The sequence below is a fragment of the Camelina sativa genome, chromosome 19 (assembly GCF_030686135.1).
Source record: "Camelina sativa cultivar CO46 ecotype springtype chromosome 19, ASM3068613v1".
Classification (NCBI taxonomy): domain Eukaryota; kingdom Viridiplantae; phylum Streptophyta; class Magnoliopsida; order Brassicales; family Brassicaceae; genus Camelina; species Camelina sativa.
This window is the reverse complement of record NC_141898.1, coordinates 7,893,054-7,914,720: the sequence shown is the minus strand read 5'-3', so window position 1 is coordinate 7,914,720 and position 21,667 is coordinate 7,893,054. Positions and strand designations below refer to the sequence as shown.

At 35.9% G+C, this 21,667-nt stretch overlaps 3 protein-coding genes across 4 annotated transcripts; 1 reads left to right on the top strand and 2 right to left on the bottom strand.

The window, feature by feature from the left end:
• Window position 1: 1 nt before the first annotated feature.
• On the bottom strand, window positions 2–3,960 carry LOC104765529 (two-component response regulator ARR1). The gene is made up of 6 exons (XM_010489254.3): window positions 3,344–3,960; window positions 2,566–2,718; window positions 2,034–2,468; window positions 1,880–1,956; window positions 648–1,796; window positions 2–373 (listed from the first exon to the last, which is right to left on the bottom strand). Exons 1-6 carry the CDS (start codon window positions 3,534–3,536, stop codon window positions 305–307), a joined length of 2,076 nt encoding a protein of 691 aa, XP_010487556.1. The 5' UTR covers window positions 3,537–3,960; the 3' UTR covers window positions 2–304.
• A 6,547-nt stretch (window positions 3,961–10,507) lies between these two features.
• LOC104765528 (putative polygalacturonase) lies at window positions 10,508–13,537 on the bottom strand. Its single transcript, XM_010489253.3, has 5 exons — window positions 13,120–13,537; window positions 12,225–12,539; window positions 11,891–12,011; window positions 11,549–11,794; window positions 10,508–11,472 (listed from the first exon to the last, which is right to left on the bottom strand). The coding sequence occupies exons 1-5, from the start codon at window positions 13,129–13,131 to the stop codon at window positions 10,808–10,810; spliced, it is 1,359 nt and encodes a 452-aa protein (XP_010487555.1). The 5' UTR covers window positions 13,132–13,537; the 3' UTR covers window positions 10,508–10,807.
• A 2,986-nt stretch (window positions 13,538–16,523) lies between these two features.
• Window positions 16,524–21,368, top strand: LOC147920301 (DEAD-box ATP-dependent RNA helicase 13-like). Of its 2 annotated transcripts, none has more exons than XM_087502530.1 (15): window positions 16,524–16,867; window positions 16,996–17,328; window positions 17,555–17,739; window positions 17,819–18,013; window positions 18,143–18,319; window positions 18,572–18,960; window positions 19,151–19,331; window positions 19,476–19,598; window positions 19,672–19,788; window positions 19,888–19,992; window positions 20,264–20,404; window positions 20,508–20,573; window positions 20,719–20,877; window positions 20,974–21,055; window positions 21,195–21,368. In XM_087502530.1, exons 1-15 carry the CDS (start codon window positions 16,678–16,680, stop codon window positions 21,248–21,250), a joined length of 2,499 nt encoding a protein of 832 aa, XP_087358656.1. In that variant the 5' UTR covers window positions 16,524–16,677; the 3' UTR covers window positions 21,251–21,368. The 2 variants fall into 2 exon arrangements, with proteins under 2 accessions (XP_087358656.1, XP_087358655.1); XM_087502529.1 differs by having other exon boundaries at window positions 16,528–16,867; window positions 17,552–17,739.
• The last annotated feature ends 299 nt before the right edge of the window (window positions 21,369–21,667 follow it).

The following is a 21,667-nucleotide window of genomic DNA, read 5'->3' as shown; positions in this document are numbered from 1 at the left end:
CTTGATCTTGAATTCTTGACAGGATCCTTGAAATAAAAAAATACTTACAAGACGTCTTATTGCCGAAGTTAAAGAAAAATCAAAACCCTAAACAACCTCAGTACATAATAAATGAGGAACATAAAAAAATCGCCAAGGTATAATTAAACCCTAACATAAATAATAATTTTTGTATATAATCTGCCATCTAAAATTTCATGCAGACTATACATATCAAACAAATTTTTTAAGTAGAAGTAGATGGTCGTGTAAATGATACGATACAAATCCCCGATAGTCCCTTTTACCGGCTTTTTAAATCCAATCAAACCGGAATGTTATCGATCGAGTATGCGTCGAAGTCGAATTCACCATCAACCGGTGCAATCCCTTCCTGTATTCAACACAAGATTGTGTTGCCAGTTCTGTTAAGTCAACGTTTAAAATTGCAACTGCTCCTTTGTTCGTCAATGTTCTTAGATTAGTTACATTTTTGGATTTTTATTGTTTACTTAGTGGTAGTTTGACGTAATTATGAAAGACATGTGAATATGTGATCAATGGTGAGAGAGCGTCTGAGAACTGTTATATATATTTGGTTTAGAAACGCGTGCTTGGGCGATCAGATTATGCTTCTATATAAGAGAGAAAAAAAAATCAAATCAAACCTGCTTAAGAAGTGCGCTCATAAGATCTTCTTGATTACTGTACTGCTCGTGAAACGCCATTGCAGCTGAATCCGCCGCCACTCTCTCAGATTTCACCCTCACTGAACCGCTGTTTCCATCGGCATAAACCTGATGGTGCGGAACCATTCCTGGATGTGGCTGTTGCTGGTGGTTCCGGACATGCTCGGTGGCTGCAACCGTTGTGTTGTTGTTCCTTGACATGGATGAAGAAGAGTAAGCTTCTGAGTTGGAAAACGCAGCTGATTCTGCGTCCTGATGCGAGTCAAAGGCTATTCCAATACTCCGAAGATCCCAATCGTTCTGTCTTGTGGTGAACATGTCGTAGCTTGGGGTAGCGAAACCAGCTTCAGAGCTGTTAACCTCTTCTTGGTAAGAATTGGTTTTCCTAACTGGAACTGCTGATAAGCCTGGTGCACTTGCTAGTGGGAAACTGTTCACAGGGAGTTCTGTTTGGAAGTTGTTATAAGCCAATGAGCTTGATGAGTGTTGTGTTGTTAGGTGGTTGGTGTAACCTGTTGGTAACACTCTGCTGCTCTCGGGGATATTGTTCCTTCCAGAGAAACCACTTCTCTCGGGAATGCGGTTTGATAACATTGGCTGCCTAATGGATGACTGCGATGAGGTTAGCATTGGCGGTGGTCCACGGGGCAATGACTGCATCAGCATTCCACTGTTTTGAACACTATGTCCAGCTCTAACAGCAGCGATCTGTTGCTGAATGCTCATTCTATTACCCATAGGAAGCTGTTGTTGTAAACCTGTTGGGACACCGTGAAGTAAGTTCATCTGAGGTTGCTGTTGGGGTTGTTGTTGCCCATGATGATGCCCCAGTCCCTCTCCGAATCTTGTCTTCGAGTTGTCAAAGCTGAAGATACTCCTCTCGTCCACAATGGAGGAAACTGGCAATCCTGACTTAGAGACCATTGTAGGCCGGCCTAAACCAGCTGCTTGAAGCTGTGCAAGGCTCTGAGCAGGTAGCTGACCTGTGACAGCTAACGCTTGAAGATCAAACCCATTTAATGTTGAAAGAGGGGCAAAACTTGCGTCTTGACCCGTCATAAATGAGTTGTTTAGATTCCCTTGGTGTTGAGATACTCCCCCAAGCCGTCTCAGATATATCCGATATTTCTGCAAGTCCACACTAAGTTCTTAAGAACATCTATGCAAAATTCAAAGGCTGATTCATGTATCCGGTACAAGATTTATTATACCTGGAGGTGACTGGCTACGTTTTCTCGGGTTAGTCCAGGAACATTCATCAGCTCTAAGATCTTCTTAGGAACCGCCTCTGCACCATACAAGATCAATTAGACCCTTAAGCATAATAATCACAAATGCAAATGTAAAGAAGCTTTAAGTCTTTACTTTCAACGCCGAGCTGATTAACCGCAGCAACAAACTGCTGATGCAACTCAACAGACCAGACGACACGCGGTTTCTTCAAATTCGAGGCATCTTCGTCTTTATCGTCCCCTTGCTCTTCCCCATCCTCGTCTTTCCGCTTCCGTGAGTTGCTCCTCCAGTTGTTCCCTTCGTTAACAGAGGACGAGTTATCGTCCACTGCATCCTCACCACCAGAAATAGCTGCATTACCTCCTCTGTGTTGCTGTTGCTGCCTATCCCTTGTCTCCTCAATGCTCCCAGAATGTTCTGGTACGCTCCACTCGCTCCTCCTCTTCCTAACGACATGCTGCCATATGTTCTTGAGTGCCTCCATACGTACTGGTTTGATTAGGTAGTCAACGGCACCGTGTGTTACTCCCTTGAGAACCACACTCTTTGAATCATCCGCAGACATCACTGAGTGACATAATATTCAGAAAACAAGATCAGTAATTGGATCCATAATTGTTGAAGAATCAACAAAAAAGGCTCCAAAGGGAATAATGGAACGTACTGATAACAGGTAAGTCCATCTCAAGACCAACATGTTCAAGGAGCTTGAAGCCGTCCATGTCAGGCATATGAACATCACTGATGACAATATCAAATCCATGTTTGTTCTTCCGGAGCAGAGACAATGCCAGCTCTGCCCTGTTGCATTTCGTTACTGCACGTCAGAGAAATAAAAAAAAACTCAGCCAAGAGTGTTTTCATATCCAAAGAGTTTAAAAATAAATAAAATCAGAGATTCAACACCAAAGACAGATCAAAGAGAGACAGAACTGTAGATAAAATAAAAGATGTCTTGAAATTGACATTTGAACCAAACTCAAGTCAAAGATCAGAGAGACTCAGATTTGAATCCATTTAAAGCCCCTCAATTATTCATATATACAACACAATGGATCTCACAACTTATTGTGGTTTGCTAGAAAAAGGTTATCCTCAAAGTGAAACCAGATCATGTAGTGTGATCTAAATCAAGAAGCTTGAGATTGGTAACGTATGTGAATCTTAATTAAAAGAGCAACAAAAAAAATTTTAGCTCCAACTGAAATTTCTATTTTAGGGAGAGCAAAGTTAGTCAACCACCGAAATGAAAAACCATAATTATTACTCAAAATAAACCATAAATTTTTACGAGAGAGAGAGAGAGAATGGACCACAAAAATAAATAAACCCCATCATTGGAGGAAGAGACCTCCTCCTCATAGAACTATATCGTTAAACACACACACAAAACAAAACAAAACAAAAAGGAGAAGATCTTGTTGTGTTTTTTGGATTCGAACCTTCGTAAAGACAAGACATAAGCATCCTCTCTAAGATCATGAGACAAGTAGGGTCATCGTCAACTACAAGAACTCGAAGACCAGATGGAAACATCTCAACGACGGTCTCACCACCGCCGCCGCCGCCTTGATTTCTACCGGAACTAGACCCACCAGCCGATCCGAGTCCTCTTCCGTGACTCGGATTCATCATATCTCTCTCCAAAAGAAGAATATATACCAAGAAAGAAAGAAAGAAATAAGGGAATAATTTATTCGATTTTTTAGTTGAATTTGAGAGAATAAGAAAAAAATTGCGAGACGATGAGAGCAGTGTGAGAATATGAATTTGGGGGTAAAAAAGAAAGAGAGAGAGAGAGAGAGATGGTGAGATGAGACTTAGGGAGTTGAAGAAGAAGACATGGCTTGTCTCACCTTAGAGCTCTATTCCTCTGTTTTTTTAATCAGACAGACAGAGTAAAGCTATATTACAAATTATTATAAGAAAGAAAAAAAATAAAAAAAACAAAAGATATGGTTTCTTTTTTATAAATAGTAATTCGTATATTACTTTACATATATATAAATTGTATTCCTATATGCAGAGCCTTTATTTTTTTCATCATTTCTACATTTACACCGTTTCTTTCTAAGAGTTTCACTTTAAATCCCACTTTTTTGTAGATTCTCAAATGTTGGGGTTGAAATTATCAATTCATTAAAAATATAGGGTGTAAAAGAAATTATATAATTGGAAGATAGTGGGACCAAAGACCCTTGATGCGTGGATCCAGCTCATAATTATAAAAAAAAAATCAAAAATTAAATTATCTCGTTTATGTAAAGTTGTAAACTCAAAACCTTAAAAACCAGATTTTCATTATTATTGTTATTTCTTAAACTATTGTTTTTAGTTTCCATTTTTCTACAAATGTTAAAGTTTTTGTTTCTATTTTCTAAAAATTCGAATAAAGGAATTTGCCCAAAACAATACTTTAAAAAATTCACAGAGAGAGAGAGGTTGAAGAAGAAGTTTGACTTCAACTAAACCTTTGAATTTTTTTTTTTTTTTTTTTTTGTAATTGAGAGAAAACCATGCTTCCTTGTCTTAATGAATGGACCTACATGTGTTGTGTGTATTATAGATTAAACGGCAAAAAGAAATAGTATTAATTTAATCATCATTAAATAAAACAAAATAATACGTCGACGCACATTCAAGCGTATGATTAAGGTAGCCCGACGTATTATTTTCCCTCCGAACTATTGTATCGTGTCAGTTCCCTATCGATCTTTGACTTCTTACCAGTTCTCCTTCGGACTTATATCCTCTGCCTATTTCCTCTCCAATCTATACTTCTCCGCCTATTTCCCCATCTAACTGGATTTTCATGGTTTTGGGACTAAACCCGATAAAAACCCATATTAAACCGGTATAAAACCAATTTATAACTCGGGTAATATATCCAACCCGACCCGATTTCTTCTTCTTCTATTTTGAAACAATAACCCTCAAATTTGCTACTAAAAACCCTAAAAATCGAAACTGAAAAGGAAATATTAATTATGAGATCGATACTTTTTTCACAAGTATTGTTTGATCCGGAAACCTTAATCTTTTCTTCATTGTTTAATTAAAAAAAAATGGTTATAGCGATGAGGAGACGAGCCGGTGGTGATGATAACGAGTTTGCGAACCAGATGGCGGTGAATGGTGATGATGAGATCCAATAAACTAGACGGTGGTGACAATTATGAAATCTGCTGGTGATGATGAGATCCGGTGACCGAGAGGACCGAGACAGTGACGAAGATGACGAGATCTGGTGGTAACGATGAGGAAACGAGACGAAGAAGATGATATTGCATATGAGATGGTGGTGATGATAAGATCCAGTGACGACGAAGGTTTGCTCGATGGTGAGAAACAAGGCGACAGTTCCACATCGATTGATTGCCGGTAAATACTTCAGTCGCCTTGTTTAGAACAATTACCCACAGTTCCTATCACTATTTCTTCAAGATTTTTCAATCTCAAACATGTAATTTTCAGTTCATAGTTTAAATTGAAAATAAGTTGAAAATTTTGATTCGATTAATGTGTACAATTGGAACCCTTGGGTTCACTAGAAATTGTCTTCTTAGGGTTTAATTTTTTTTTGTTCAAAACACAATTAATTAAATTATTGAGTTCATCAGATTTTTGGAATGGTGGTGCCGGAAACGTTGGTAGGGAAAAGAAGCGAGAAGAAGAGAGCAAAGGGTTGCTCATTTCAAATGTTGGGGATTTTTTTAATTTTTAGGTTAAGTATAGGTCGGTTTAATAGGGTTTAATTTGGTTAATAAGGCTCATTGTTGGTTAATCAAAATAGTAAACTGTTAAAACCAAGACGATGGGAAACTAAATGAGAAGTTTAAGTTCGATGGGGAAATAGGCGGAGAAGTATGGATTCGGGGGAAAATAGGCGGAGGATATAAGTCCGTAGGAGAACTGGTAAGAGGTCAAAGATCGATGGAGAACTGACACGATATGATAGTTCCGAGGGGAAAATAGTACGTCGTACCAAAAAATACATCTAAGCATTTTCCATCATCACGTATACATGTTTTAGCTAAGATATACTCCCTCTATTTCAAAATATAAGATGTTTTAACTAAAACATGCAGATTAAGAAATTTTTACTTTTAACAAGTTCAACCAATCAGAAACAATACTGCATAATATAAAATACTAAACTAATCTAAAAGTTGGATGGAAACTTGAAAACATTTTATATTATGAAACAAAATTTTTTTCTAAAACATCTTATATTTTGAAACAGATGGAATAGTATATTAATAATATATATTAACTAGGGTTATTTTTTGGAATATGTCCTTTCAAGTCGTGTGTAAGTATGAAAACATATATAACTTCGACGGTTGGATAAGAAAACAAATTCGATTTGCCCCCACAAACAAAATATTATACGTTTTGTTCAAACATACCCAATTTTTAGTTCCATCTTGAATCTTGGGGGAATCGTTGATTATATCTACTATGAAGTTTTTGATTGGGAGAAAAATGGTGTAGTGAGAGAAGAGGATAAGAATTTGGAATATTGAACGTGACGAAAAAAAAACCATCATTACAAAATCGTTTAGTGGCATCTAAGAACGAAGATAAAAGTAGCATTTGTTCTACCCCTTTAGACAAAAAAAAAAAAAAAAAAAAAAAATTCATTAGTCTTCGTTTTTTCGGTACGTTGAGGAGATTAATTAGCATAACATATAACTAAGATAATATTTTGTCATCAAACATTTTATGTTTTTAGTTCTTAAGAAATCGGATTTTATAATATATATATAGTTACAACATTATATATTATACAATACAAGTATAACATATGCACGTCTATTGAAAAACGTTGGATGCTAAAAATAAACAAATAAATAATTCAAATGGTTCGTTTCCTTTGAATGATTGATTAGTAACATATGCTACCCACCAATCGCCTATTAGGCTATTACCCTCGACAAGTATTTCTTTAATATAGGATAACAAATTTTGACTATTTGATTGCTATTATAAAACACGGCTAAACCAGTTAACTTTATTTTTTGTCTAATATTATTAATTATATTGAAAAAATATATTGTAAACTACATTTTAAACCGACGGAAAATAGGAATATTTCTGGAATTTAAAGCCTAAAAGAGAGAAGTTAAACCGACTAATAATGGATGAGTTATGGAGGACAACTAAAACTTACAACATCAGAAATTTATAAGAGAGAACGAAAGAGAGCTAATCCAGTTAACTATTCTATCAACTATTTTACTTATTTTGCCTTGTGTGTGTAACTTTTCTATTTTTAAATGTAAAAATCTGTCAACCTCAATGTAAATAATTTATAAAAAATTATCCAAGTTCAGTGTATACTTTGCTTATACAGATGATTACTTTGCTTAAACAGGTGTTTAGCACCGCCGACAGGTGTTTAGCACCGCCGACAGGTCTATTCTTTTGTAAATTAACGATCGTGTTAAGTGTGCCATACGACTGGTTTCATATGTCATCGATACCTAATACCTTTACCTTAAAGTTTTAATCGATGACATCAAGTGAATTTTACTGTTAGCAAGTCTTTCGAACAATAGAGGTAATCCAGTATCAATAAATCAATGAAGCATTTCGATTGTCAATAAAAAAAAAAAATCAATGAAGCATTTCTTTATATTTATGAACTATCAACTTATGTATATTACTGGAAATACATATATTTTCGCTATATATAACAAATAATGATTTGAAGATGATACTGTATATGATTTGGTTATTTATAAACTTATAAAAACAATAAATGAAAAGGCATTTAATTAATGATAAGAAAATGAAAAAAAATAAACAAAGAAATCACGTTGCTGAGAAGCTTTCCCTATTGCGACACGTGTCCACGTGAAATGGATAAGATCAGTCGCACCTTTTGTGCATCGACCTCTCCATCTATCGTTGTCTTCATTTGTTTTTAACTTCCTATTCCAACACTAGTAAATTAGTAAGTTGACAAAAATATAAAAGAAAAAAACTATTCAACTTGTTATCCTCAAACACTACGGGTCTAAATGGTAACTGTGGTCAGGGCAAATAAATTTGTCTACGGACTAAATCATTCTGTTTTAAGTGTGTATAATAGACCCTTGCGGTCCAACTCTATTTATAAGAAAAAGCGGTTCGCAGTCAGACCATTACAGACTACGCATAATAAATGGTAAATAAAAAGCAGTCTAATTCACAGATAGATTTATCCGCTGCAACCATTCACATCCTACGTATTCTGCAACGAAAGTTTGGATTTTAAATTTGGAAGAGATCTATCTACTTCTAGTAGATTTAATATTTACTGATCCAGGTTTGTCATAGCTTTTTTGTTCATTCGCTTTTTTTACTTTTGCTTATGTACGATATACTACTTAAATACTACTTGTATGTACAACAAAAATAATGATTAATAAGAACTACAAAATTTAACTGCGCCAAAAGCTATAAAATGGAGAAGGTCCCAAGAAAGAAACCGTATATTCTCTGTAAAAGTTTTTTACTCTTACGATGAGCTTTTTGCGTTTTTAATGTATATATATTTTTACTTTATCGTGCTTAGACACTCATGTTATACATATATTCTTATTATATTTTTTTATTTCAAGCACCAACTATAGGTCCATGTCACCAAAAAAGGTTTTGTAGAACGCAAATGTTTCAGCTTTTTATGCAGAAACAAAACAACTTTAGAATTGAGTACTAATATTTGCACACCTATTGAGCTTTATGTTAATTGTATATATATCATATTAAATGACTGAAAACTTATCAGATTTCCTAATGGAAAATGATGCACCCAGCAAAAATTAGATAATCAAAATATACTTATCCAAAACACACAAATGCGTTAGAACTTGACGATATACGAGGAATTTATTTATCCAAAATTATTATACGTATATGAATCTTTCAGAATCGATAGCATGTGACTAACACAAATTAAAATATTTTGCATTGTAAGTATTTTGTTTGAATCACGTAATGGTCTAATGGAGTTTATTTATAGTTTTGTTAAGTTCTTTTTTTTTTCTGGTGTACGTGAGAATGTCTTTTATGGAAAAATGAAGGTATCAAAATATTTTGAGAAGTAAATTCACGCGCACCATTCTTCCTAATAATGAATCCATATGGATTTTGAGAAGTATATTCCGATAACCAATTATTTAATGCGCCCCAAATAGACTGTGGCGTTAACACAACTTTTTATATATTCATCTACTTGATGTGTGTCCTAGTATCATGTGCCCATAACGTTTGGTAGTAAGTTTGCACTAATAACTACGTATACAGTTTAGTAATTTCTTTTTCTTACTTCAATCAGATTAATAAAACAGAACTGTTTGAGTGTACGCAAACAAAAAAAACAAGAGTGGGAGAACAGACAGTGGGGTCAACGACTACAAGGATGAGGCACGTGTCAATGTGGGAGAAGAAAAGATATGGAAGCCACAAAGAGAGAGAGAGAGAGAGATACAACGAACTAACCGCAGCAACATTGTGACACGCGCACGCACGAGTCCTCCTTTACTTTTTTCATTCTGCCAACCTCTCAAGTCTCAACAAGATGGGACAAATATTGGCCTAATACAATATATGTATTTGTTTATTTCACTTGCAAAGGTTTTGAAGATATATATATATATTGTTAGACAAAAGTTGAGTTGCTCTCATATACAAATAAAATATGTTGTCACTAAATAACTGGCAAAAAGATAAACGCATGAAAATGTAATATTTCTAAGACCACTTCCATAGTTGGTAATTACGATTAACTGTTGCTAAGACCACTTCCATAGTTCCATAGCGACTGGTTACGAGAAAGGAAGTATACAAAGTCCGGGAAAATGATCTGCAACCGCCCAAACCGCTCGTAACAGCGTTTTCTTTCTTTGGTGCTCGTGCAAGCCGATGGTTTTAAGCTTCTGGGACATGAAATGTGAGATTGGTTTCGGTTGTTTGTACCGGGAATCGCCATTTTGTCAGTTGTTTGTTTTTTCTGAATGTGTGTATAGTGAAATGTAAAGAATCAACAAGCAAGCGATCGGGGTTTTGCAATGTCTGACTTACTGGTATTCGATAAATCCGGTACCTTAAGAATGTGCATTTTTGGTAGAAAAGATTTGAGAAAGAAAGAGGGAGAAACTCGGGACAATGTTTGCGTGGGAAAAAGATGGTTAGAGAAAGTACCAAGCAAACAGAAAGCCAACCATGAGCACGGTAGATCACAGGCATAATGTTCAGAGATTTAATTAGAAACTGCGATGATAGGTTCGAGATCTGCATTATCAATGCTTACATAATGATTGCTAACTTGAAAGAGATTGTTGGAAGTTACATATACAAGTAAAAAAGGTTATAGAGAAACTCGGAGACAGAACAAAAGAGCATAAAACTAAAACATGAACCGAAAAAATGGGTTTAAATATGGCAATAATATCTTACGAAACGTAGTAGAGATTAGATAACAGTCTAAATAAATCATACTACTCGAATAAGTACTACAATACCTCTCATCTCATGTTCTTAACTCATATACAAGAGATTAGTAATGGAGTTTTAAACTTGAGCTAGTAGTAGTCTATGCCTCTTTGGTAATTAGTCAATTCACAAATGATATACTTTTTTTCTTACACATAAAGAAGGATGAATTTTTGTTACACCATGAATGAAAGAAATGGAAACTGTACATAATAACAATAGAAGAAGCTCGCTCTGTTCTTCAAACTCACCACTTTAAACGTAATTCTCCTTTTTTTTTTTTTTTTTTTTATCCTCTCGCTCTGACAACAAATTTATGAACTTATTGACAAAAAAAATTTGAAAAATCCAATCGTATCGTACGTAAACCAAGCTTCCCACCTCACTCTCCTTTTCTTCATCACCCGTTTATTACTTCGCTATAATTACCACGACTGAGCAGCCGCATCTCCGCCGTATATGTTACCACCACCACCAAAGCACGACGATGGAGAACTCATGAGCTCTGAACAAGGCTCCGGTGTTACGTCGTCTGAGAAACCAGAGACGTTGGAGCAAACCCAAGAATCTGAACGAGTTTGTAAATGAATATCCGCGAGGCATATCGACGTGAACGGAGCTCCTCCTATCCCGGTGATGTTTCCAGCCAATCCTATATCCTCTCCGGTGATATTCCGCATGGTGATGTGTGTCACGACTGGGAGTGCGTCCCGGTCGAATTTATCATCCGGATGCGACCCGATGTGTCCGCTAGCGAAGATGGCTGTGTCAACGCTAGAGAGATCGACGCTGGAGATTGTGATGTTACGGATGTAACCTCCTCTGCCTCTGGTGGTTCTGAAGGCTATGCCTACGAGTGAGCTGTGTATGTTAAGATGCTCGACGGTCACGTCAGAGATTCCACCTGACATCTCGCTGCCGAAGGAGATTCCGGCGCCTGTGGGAGACTTTAAGCTGAGGTTCCGAATATGAACAGCTGTGGTTGGACGGCCGTAGTTTATGCCGTATTGGTCCCAACCACTTTTGAGAGAGACCGCGTCGTGGCCAACGTTGATCGTTGAGTCCTCGAGACAAACATTGTCTGAAGAATCTGAAAGTAAAAAGAAAAAGATATTAGTGTTTTGGAACGGTAACATAACGGAGTGATGGGTCAAAACATGACTTACCCGGGGAAACACCGAGAACGTATGGTGAATCAACTGATGTTTCGATCAAAACTTTGTGGATATGAACATGACTGCAATAAACCGGGTGAATGTTGATCGAGGGTGCGTTTAAGAAGGTTAGATTCGATATGAGGATGTTTTTGGAGGAGACGAATTCGATGATATGAGGTCGGCTATAGTTTAAGGACCCTGACTCAAGCCACTCCCACCACGCTGCACCTTGACCGTCAAATGTCCCGTTATCGCCTGCCAAGAATAAAGAAGTTTTTTTAAGTCTTGAATGTTGTGTCAAGCCAGAAACTTAGGTAGTGATAATGGTGTAAGTTTGTTATTGTTGTTTACCGGTTATGATTACGTCTATTAGATTGTCTCCATTGATCAAACTTCTGTACCGCTTTCCAGGAAGTTCAACTCCACGACCATAGGACGGTAGAGGACTGACAACGTCCCAATGCGATGGATCCTAGCACGTTAGCAACATAAGAGAAACAGTGTTACCATCTTAACCAATTCAAAACACTGAACTTATTTATCAAGAGGCTCCCTAAACACAGCTATGGCTGGCTACCAAAAGCATATGCTAAAAGCGAGAAACGAATCTTGCTTGCAAAAGAACGATACACCTAACGCAAATGCTACAAAGCTCAAGCCAAACAGAGTTTGCTAGAGATCATACCGGTGATGCAAGAATAGTTGCTCCTTTCTCCAAGAAGAGAGTGAGATGGCTCGTGAGATTGAAGCTTCCAGTGAGCCATTTCCCCGGTGGAACATAAAGTTGAGCGCCGCCTTTATCCGCAAAGGACTTGAGATAGAAAATAGCGTTCTGGAAAGCAAGCGTGTTCAGCGTCTTTCCATCTCCAACCGCTCCAAATTCGAGGATCGAAACGCTGTGCGGTCTAGGGTCTAACTTGAAACTCTCCTTGCAGATGGCATTACTGCCTTCTCCTCCTATCAGTAGAATACTGAATGCCAGTAGCCATACCAATGCCACCTGCATTTACAGCTAAAGCCAATCAGTCTAAAATTCGATAAAATTCGGATCGAAACTGATGAAAATTTCAATAAATCTAACAAAATTTGGATGTGATGACTAATGACAATTATATGTGAGAGAAGTAAAAAAAGAAAAAAAAAACGTTTTGATAAGAATTATATCTGATGAAAAACATTTAAGTAATCTGATCATATATTTCTATTCTTGGAAAAATCTAAGAAACAGCCACATAGTTCATAAACTTTGCACACAAACCAGAAGCATCAGCAGCAAAATCAAAACATAAATAACAAGTAACTGACATGAAGATCCAAGAAGATAGAAGAAACAGAACCAGTAAGTACAAAAAAAAACAGAGGAATCTAAGAGAGATTTCTGAGACGGAGAGAAGTCTCAATTACAAACAAATAACACAAGAAAGAAACCCAGAAGATAATCTAGATTCCATATAATCATAGAATTAAAGTATAACAAACAACACATAAGAGATTCGTCCAAAGCAAAACTCATTAGACCAAAACTAAAAAAAAGATTCAAGAAGAAAAGAAAAAAAAAGAAAAGGGAGAAACGTACTTACTGGCATCTTCATAGACTCAGAAACTTCAGAAGTTCCTGATGAGGGAAGGAGAAAAGTCGCAAGAGAGAACAAAAAAATATATAAAAAACAAAAAAAAAATTAAAAGACGAGAAGGGAGAAGGAGGAGATGAAGAGAAGAAGAAGAAGCAAGAGAGTCCCGAAGCCAAAGTACATGTTATTATTTGTTTAACACTTACTGTTTTGTTGGAAATTTTGCTATTAATATTAAATCTATCATTAGTACACTTTTATTATTCATTTTTGTTTGATCCCAGTAGTAAAACATTAAAATTTTACATAAAAAGGACCAGACAAATACTAATTCACTGAGATCTTGGTGCGTTATTTTAGCTTAACAAAGACATCACTCTCCTCCTTTAAACTTAAGAGAGAGAGAGAGTTAATGATACTAGGAGTTAGTTTGTTTTGTTATAATGTTTTTTATCTTATGATTTTGTCTTGTAGCTGTTTATACTGTATTCACTGTAATCATAGTTTATTAAAATTAACTAAATAACTCTCCTAAATTCATCAGTTTTTTTTTTGTTTTGTTTTGGACGACTGGCACAGCGTATCTTGCTGCCGACACGACTATTTTATACGTTATGAATTTACTAAACCAAATTAAGAATTGTTTGTATATATATGCACCACTACTGATTTCGTCTTTAGTAACCTCAATATAACCAAACAAATGATCAAATGCTAACAAATTTTGATTAAAAAAATAGCAAGATATTTTATACTCCAGTAGATAGAGATAGAGAAGACGAAGAAAAGAATATGATGTGTTCAAACGACACATGGAGCTCATGTGGTCTGTTTTGATTTGAGCAAGCAGCCGTTTGGATTTACTGTTTTAAAAAACAAATAAAAAATATATATTTCTGCCAAAGTGATTAATTTACAAACGGCGGATAAAACTAATGATAATGGATTACGAAGTCAGTAATAGTTTACTACTAAAATACGAAACCCTTGTTCATCTAATCAGTTGCGTGTATATCTTACTCTTACGCAAGGAGTACAATTTTTAAAAATACTAATTATCTACAGTAATAAATCTAAGTTGGTTTCGTAAATATGAGATGTAGACTAGTAGTAGGCTTACAGACTAATTAACCCAATGTTTATTTATAAACTAGTAGTATTAATTAAAAAAAGAAGAGCAAGTAGGGTTTAATAGTTTTGGAAAAGGAAAAAATACGAATAAGTGTAAATGCGAATAGGACACGTAAGTAGAAGCGCATGTGCTTAGACAGTGAAGACAACAGGACCCACGAGCAATCATCGGAGAGAAAATGCCAGCCTGGCTCTCTCTCCTTTTATTTTATTTTTTCTTTTGACAGTCCATTTCCCATAAAACCACATCATACTAGTATTTTTATTTATTATATAGAAAAAAAAACACACACACACACACACTAGTTTTAGTCTAAAACGTTTAGAACAAAAAAAAAAAAAAAACGAGAGTCTTATTTAATGTGGAGATTTTCCAATTAATTGCATATGATTGTGGAAATTACTAAGATTTTTTTTTTTTTTTTTGGTATTTGACTATACTCATATAGACTATAGATATGTTAAGAGTGTTGTGACTTGTGTGGAGATACGCTTCACAATAATTATAAATTTATAGTATTTATATAACTAATTATAATGGATGTAATTAATGAGATCAGTTCATATCTACAAGGACAAAACTTATGTTAATTTTTTTATAAATTTCATGAATTTGTAGCTTGTTTTTAATTCACCAACACTTTGATTGATTTTTTTTTTTTTTTAAAGAACTGTGAGATGTCTTAGGTAATGATTAAACGTATAGAAAATCTTTCATGTGTGAAAAAAAATTAAAATTGATTGTGATGTTAACGTTATGTAGTGTGATTTATATATTCATTCAAGCACATAGATCTAAAAGTTTAAGCTCAATAGTATAAGTTATCAAATAGTATGTGATTAGTTACTAGGTCTCTTTCATATTTGTTGGAATCTTGTGAAACCAACGAGGCGGGTCATATACTCATATACATCTCTTATGTCAATATCTAAGAAACAAAATGATTATCTTTTTAATTTTAAGTCGTGTGGCCACTATAATTATGCCAGGTGATCTCCCGTGATCAATAAGTTCCAAAACTCTATTACCATGACCTGTGTCTAAATTTCATAGCGACAATGTGTACTCGTATAATAAATTCCATGACCTGTGTCCCCGACTACGTACACTCTAATAAGAATTTTCAATTAATCTACGGGATATGTAGAAAAATATATGTGTTTGAGTATCTTAATAACAACGAAAAGTACTTGGAATTGCAATGGAGAGATTCTAGTATTGGGTTGTTTATCAATGATCAAAGATTTGACAAACCAAAAACTAAACTTTTCATAATATTTGGTCAACCAATCTAGTTCAAAACAAACTGCATAGATTAGGTATGACTACGATATTCTAACACACAAAAAACAGACTTACCAAAATAAGAAAAGAAAAAAAAACTCATTGAAGTATTCGAAGAAGTTGGGTAGAGAGTGGGAGAGAACACGTAAATAAATTGGACATGTTGAAAAATTGGATTCTGTTCTGTTAGGAATTTTCTTCGGATCCCTTTTGTGGTTGCGGTGAAGAGACCCCACTCCACTCCTTCGCTTTCACACTTTTTGACACTTACGTTCTTTTTTTTTTCTTCTCAACACGACTTTTTGTGTTTATTCTTCGTGATCATACTATCGCAAATACACTTTTTTTTTTTTTTTTTGCTTAATAGCAAATACACTTTATACTATATATACTTGCACTTGGCACATATAAAACACTCACTCATGTTGAAACACATTTGTTTCAAGCCATGCGAGAGAAGAATAATATGATTCCTTTTTTTTCTGGTTTAACGTACGAGCCATAAATTACGGTCAGCATCCATGATATAATTACTGTGTTTCTCTAGAGAATGTATTAAAACGAGAGTCAAATGAGTTCAACAAGTTTTTTAATTAGCACTAATCACTAATCAATGCTCCAATTGCATGCTAATGGGCTATTCACTCGTCACTTTAGCAATAATGACAGCTAAAAGCGTGCAATAATATCGTTTTTATTAAATAAAATTACTCATTATCATTATGCAGCCCAAAAAAAATATATTCTAAAACTACGTACTATAAAAATATTCTATAACAAAAAAAGTTTGTGCTCCAAAAAAAGATTTTAAAATTAAATTCAAGAAAATATCAAAAATTAAATAGATTGGGTTGGGTTTTTGCAGATAAAAAGCTAATAATGGGTTTTTATGAGAAAAGCCCATAAATCCTAATCCTCCATTATTGGTTCCAATCGACTCGGGTTTGTACGAGGCAAATTACTCGGTTTATATTAATTTAAGAACCGAAACCGGTTTAATTACATCACATCGTCTTGTTCCGATTTAGGGTTTATGAAAGTTTTAAGCTTTTTTCCTGAGATCATTCATCTCTCTGCCAACGACGACTCCTTCACCAAAGCGCTTCCCTTTAACCATTTGGTGATCATTCGAACTCAAATCAACAGCTAAAATGGTTGTAGGCGGCAACGAATCTTCCTCGATGGCGAAGAAGAAGAGCAAGAGAACTCATAAGAGAAAACGTGAGGAGGATTTCGAACGTATTGATTCACTTCCGTGGAGCTCTTCTATACCTATCGGAGAAGACGACGAAGGCGAAACCTTTTCAACTCTATTTGCAGGTTCAGGCCAGCTCGACGGAGGTATAAAAAAAAACTGTAATTTTGTAATGTTTGTATTAGAAATCTCAAATTCATTCATGTCTAGAGTCATTGCTTCGCCTTGTTAGTTCAGTGAAAAGTCTGAAACTTTATATACTTTGTTTGGATAGGTTTCCTTTCACTTGAGGAGATTGATGAAGCTGATTACAATTTAGATCTTCCTGTGATTGAGAGTGATGTAACAGAGAGAGAGTTGAAGTCGAAGAAACAAAATGGAGAGAACGATGATGATGGTGACAATGAGAATGTGGATGAGATAATTGAAGAAGAAGATGGAGATGGAGAAGGAAGGGAAGATGAGGATGATGATGAGGATAACTTGGAGAGTCTTAGGATAAAAGAGAATAAAACTAAGAGGAATAAGGAGAAGAAGGAGCATAAGAAGAAGAAGAAGCAGAAGAAGATTAAGGAGGCCGAAAAGTATAATGAATCTTCTGCTGCTGGTTAGTATTTCATATGCTCTTTTTTTTTTTTTTTTTTTTTTTTACTTTTTGGTGCAAAATAGGTAAATCATTACTAGGTAGTCGGTATATATGACAATTTTTCGTATGGAGATTTAGATTTGGCAAGGAATACCTTAGTCTATTGATGCCTATCTTTGAGGTTTGTTATTCTGTCACCATATTACACTCAGCTTAAGTCATAATGGTAAATTATCATTTCTAGCAGTTAGCTGCGATGAGGAGTACAAAGTAGAGGAGCAAGTTGAGGAAGAAGAGATTCCTCCGGAATTTCGTAAATGGAGTAAGATGAGACTACATCCACTACTCATGAAGTCAATATACCACCTCGGATTCAACAAGCCGACAAAAATCCAGAAGGCTTGTTTTCCCGTTGCAGCATATCAGGGAAAGGTAAGATGACCAGCTTTTACTTTCTATTAATTCCCGAAAAATATATTTTATTGATGTATGGCTCATATTTGGACCACAGGATGTAATTGGCGCTGCTGAGACAGGATCTGGAAAGACTCTTGCTTTTGGGTTGCCCATACTGCAACGCCTCTTAGACGAGCGGGAAAAGGTTGGTAAATTGTATGCATTAAAAGGAGAAGAAGCAAAAAAATATGCTGCAGATGGCTATTTACGAGCTCTAATCATCACTCCAACTAGGGAACTTGCTCTTCAGGTATCCTTTACTATCATCACATTGCTTTCTTATTTTTTTCCTTCTGACATGACATGCTTCTTTGTTCACTTTTGGTTGAGGGTCATACGGAAGTTCTGAAATACAATTCCTGCTTTTCCCGTATACCAGGTGACGGATCATCTTAAGATTGCTGCCAAGGATCTCAGCGTCAGTATCGTTTCTATTGTTGGTGGGATGTCATCAGCGAAACAGGAAAGACTTTTGAATGGGAGACCAGAAATAGTAGTTGGAACTCCAGGAAGGTTATGGGAACTTATGTCCGCTGGAGAAAAGCATCTTGTAGAGGTACGTAATGCATAATTGGAGACTTGCAGAATCCTGTGCTTCTTTTTAGTTTGGTATCTTGCTTTTACATTATCAGATTCTGGTGTAATTATTGTATTTGTGCTAAGGTGCAGAAATCAGATTGTAATCTTATATGTTTTCTTGAGAATGAGTATGTCTGCTAATTAAGGCATGTGTAAATTGTTGCTACTATTATTTAGCTATTCGTAGACAATGTGTAATGGTTCTGTCTTTTTCTGATCTCTTTGGCAGCTGCATTCCTTGTCGTTCTTTGTGTTGGACGAGGCTGATCGCATGGTTGAAAGTGGTCATTTCAGGGAGCTGCAGTCTATAATCGACTTGCTTCCAGGGACAGATAGACCAAATGAAGGGAAAATGCAAACTGTGCAGAATAGTGACACAGTTTCCAACGCCCCAAAGAAGAAAAGACAAACTTTTGTTTTCTCAGCTACCATAGCGCTGTCTTCGGATTTCCGTAAAAAGCTAAAGCGTGGCTCCTCGAAGTCAAAGCAGTCATCATCTGGCGAAGTGAATTCTATTGAGGTTTTATCTCAACGAGCTGGAATGAGAGATAGTGTTGCAATCATTGACCTGACAACGGCATCTATTTTGGCTCCAAAGATTGAAGAATCTTTTATTAAGTAAGCACTATCTGACTTATATCCCTCCAGAGCTTTCAATTTGACTGGGTAAAAATTAAGCTTTATTGCTCGGAGGACACCATGTTTCGACTCATTATTTGCGTGCAAAATATCCAGAAATCTTTGATGGAACTTACTCTTTTGGTCTATTTCAGTATTCTTAGTATTAATATCTTATAATAAACTACAGGTGTGAAGAGGAGGAAAAAGATGCTTACTTGTATTATATTTTGAGTGTCCATGGACAAGGGCGGACAATTGTTTTCTGTACATCAGTGGCAGCTTTGCGGCATATCTGTGCACTTTTAAAGATTCTTGGACTCGATGTTTGCAAACTCTACTCAGATATGAAGCAGCGAGCTCGGTTGAAGGTACAACTTTCTATTACTTAATTATTTGTCCGCATGAATCTTTTGCTATAATAATCAAATCATTTTGTTATATTCTGAGGTACACACGTATTTAATATTGTTACTTAGCATCTTTTCCTTTCGACACTCTTTTATATGTCACAGGCAGTTGACCGTTTCCGTGCAAGCGACAATGGAATACTCATAGCAACAGATGTTGCAGCAAGGGGAATTGATATTAAGAATGTCCGAACTGTCATTCACTACCAACTTCCACATTCTGCAGAAGTAAGCTAAGACCGGCTCTAATGTTTTTGATTAATAACATTTCTACAAGATCTGAGCCTTTTTATACATATAGGTATATGTACATAGAAGTGGGAGGACTGCTAGAGCATTCGAAGATGGATGCAGTATAGCTTTGATTGCGCCAACTGATATGTCAAAGTTTTACACGTTATGCAAGTCATTCTCTAAGGTATATATATTCACACTCCCAAAACAAAGTTTAGATATCCTCAGAAGTTAGTTTTTACTTCCGTTTACATGCTAAAGGTTCCTTTGTTTGTGCTTACAGGAAAGCGCAAAGATGTTCCCTTTGGATAGCTCTTATATGCCAGCTGTGAGGAAGCGATTATCTCTGGCACGTCAGATAGACCAGATTGAACGGAAAGGCTCTCGGGTATATTCCATCATTATACTGAATGTACTTGTATTCTATGGTTTTGTTGTAATAGCACCAGTGTGTGAAAATTTGGAAATAAATGCAGGAAGTCCAAAGTTTCTATTACCATGTTTGGAAATATATTAACCCTGGCCTATGTGAAATATTTTGTTGGTGGTCTTCGTAGTAGCTTCACACTCACTGCCAGCAGCGGGATGCTTTTTTGACTCTTATCGTGTACTTAACTTTCATTTTTGTTATTAATTTGTTTATGGTGTCTGATATCCAGGAGAAAGCAGACCGGACCTGGCTTGAAAAACATGCTGAATCCATGGAACTTGAATTGGACGATGACGAAAGTGAAGAGGAAAGAGTGGACAATGTCAGGCAGAGAAAAGCGACCTCCGCACAACTAAATAAGCTGCAGGAGGTTTGTCACTCAAAAGAAAAGTTATTCTGAATCATGAAATATTAGTTTCCCTTTAGAAAATCGTATAACAAATTAAATCTTTGACGTCTGGTTCAACCTGCAGGAACTTAGCTCGCTACTATCACGTCCGATGCAGCCTAAGAAATTTTCAGGCCGGTACTTTGCAGGGGTAAATTATATTACTCTTTTATCTTTTTGTGCCAGAGCCTCTATGTCCCACATTTGGGAAAAAAAAGCTTTTTAGCTCTCTTCAGAACAGAAGGTGCTGCTGCCGCACAAGGGACTTATCAGTATATTTTTTTTGTATGTCCCAGGCTGGTGTGTTGACTCTTATGCAGCATCAGTTTGCAGAGATAACCAAACAAAAACAATTACAAATGCAAACTGGTGGAGGTAAAAAGAAAAGAAAGCTTGTTGTCATTAACCAGAACTGCATCGAACCTCTCGAAGCCCTTCGTGCGGGTGGTAACGAGGTACTTTAGTTCGCATGACCATATCTAATAGTTGATGTTCCCAGTTTGCATTGCAAGACCACCATATCTGATGAACGATGTTGTTGCTTTGTTCAGATGCTGAACATGAAAGGTCAGAGTGCAGAAAAGAGGCGCGATATAGCGAGCTTGAGGAAGAAAAGAAAGGAAGAGAAGATAGGTACATATATTTATAAATCTGATCTAATTAATAACTTGCTTTTACTGATGTGTGTGAGCTTTAATTGTGCCCAGTAATGGACTCAGTTGAAACTTAAAATAGATGCTTATGATCTTTGCTGTGTTGTGCATTTTTTTAGGTCGGCGTGATCAGCGAAGGGACCAGAAGAAAAAGAGGAAACTAATGGCTTCTTGAGTATGCATCTTTCCGGTTGTTCGAAGAAAAAAAACATTATGCATCTTTCCAAGATTATGTTAGACCAATCAGATTTTGACCTTATTATAATACAAGTTCAAAACTATAAATTTATAAACTAGTGTGCGTCTCACTCCTTTTTCTCTTTATCATAGGTGACCACAATACGGCAAAAGTATAGCATAGAAACTAACACAACACTTCATTCAGTATAAAAAAGGGGCAAACCAGTCACATGTGGTCTAAAACGCACAAACCAGTCAGATGTTCTATTCTATCAAAACAAACAAAACCAAGGAACAATGTCTCTCATAAGTATTATTAATCCGTTTTGTTAGCAACCAATTCTAATATACCTACTTCACGTACTACACTTTATCAGATAATCTAAACAAGTATTTTTCTTATAAGAGGTTA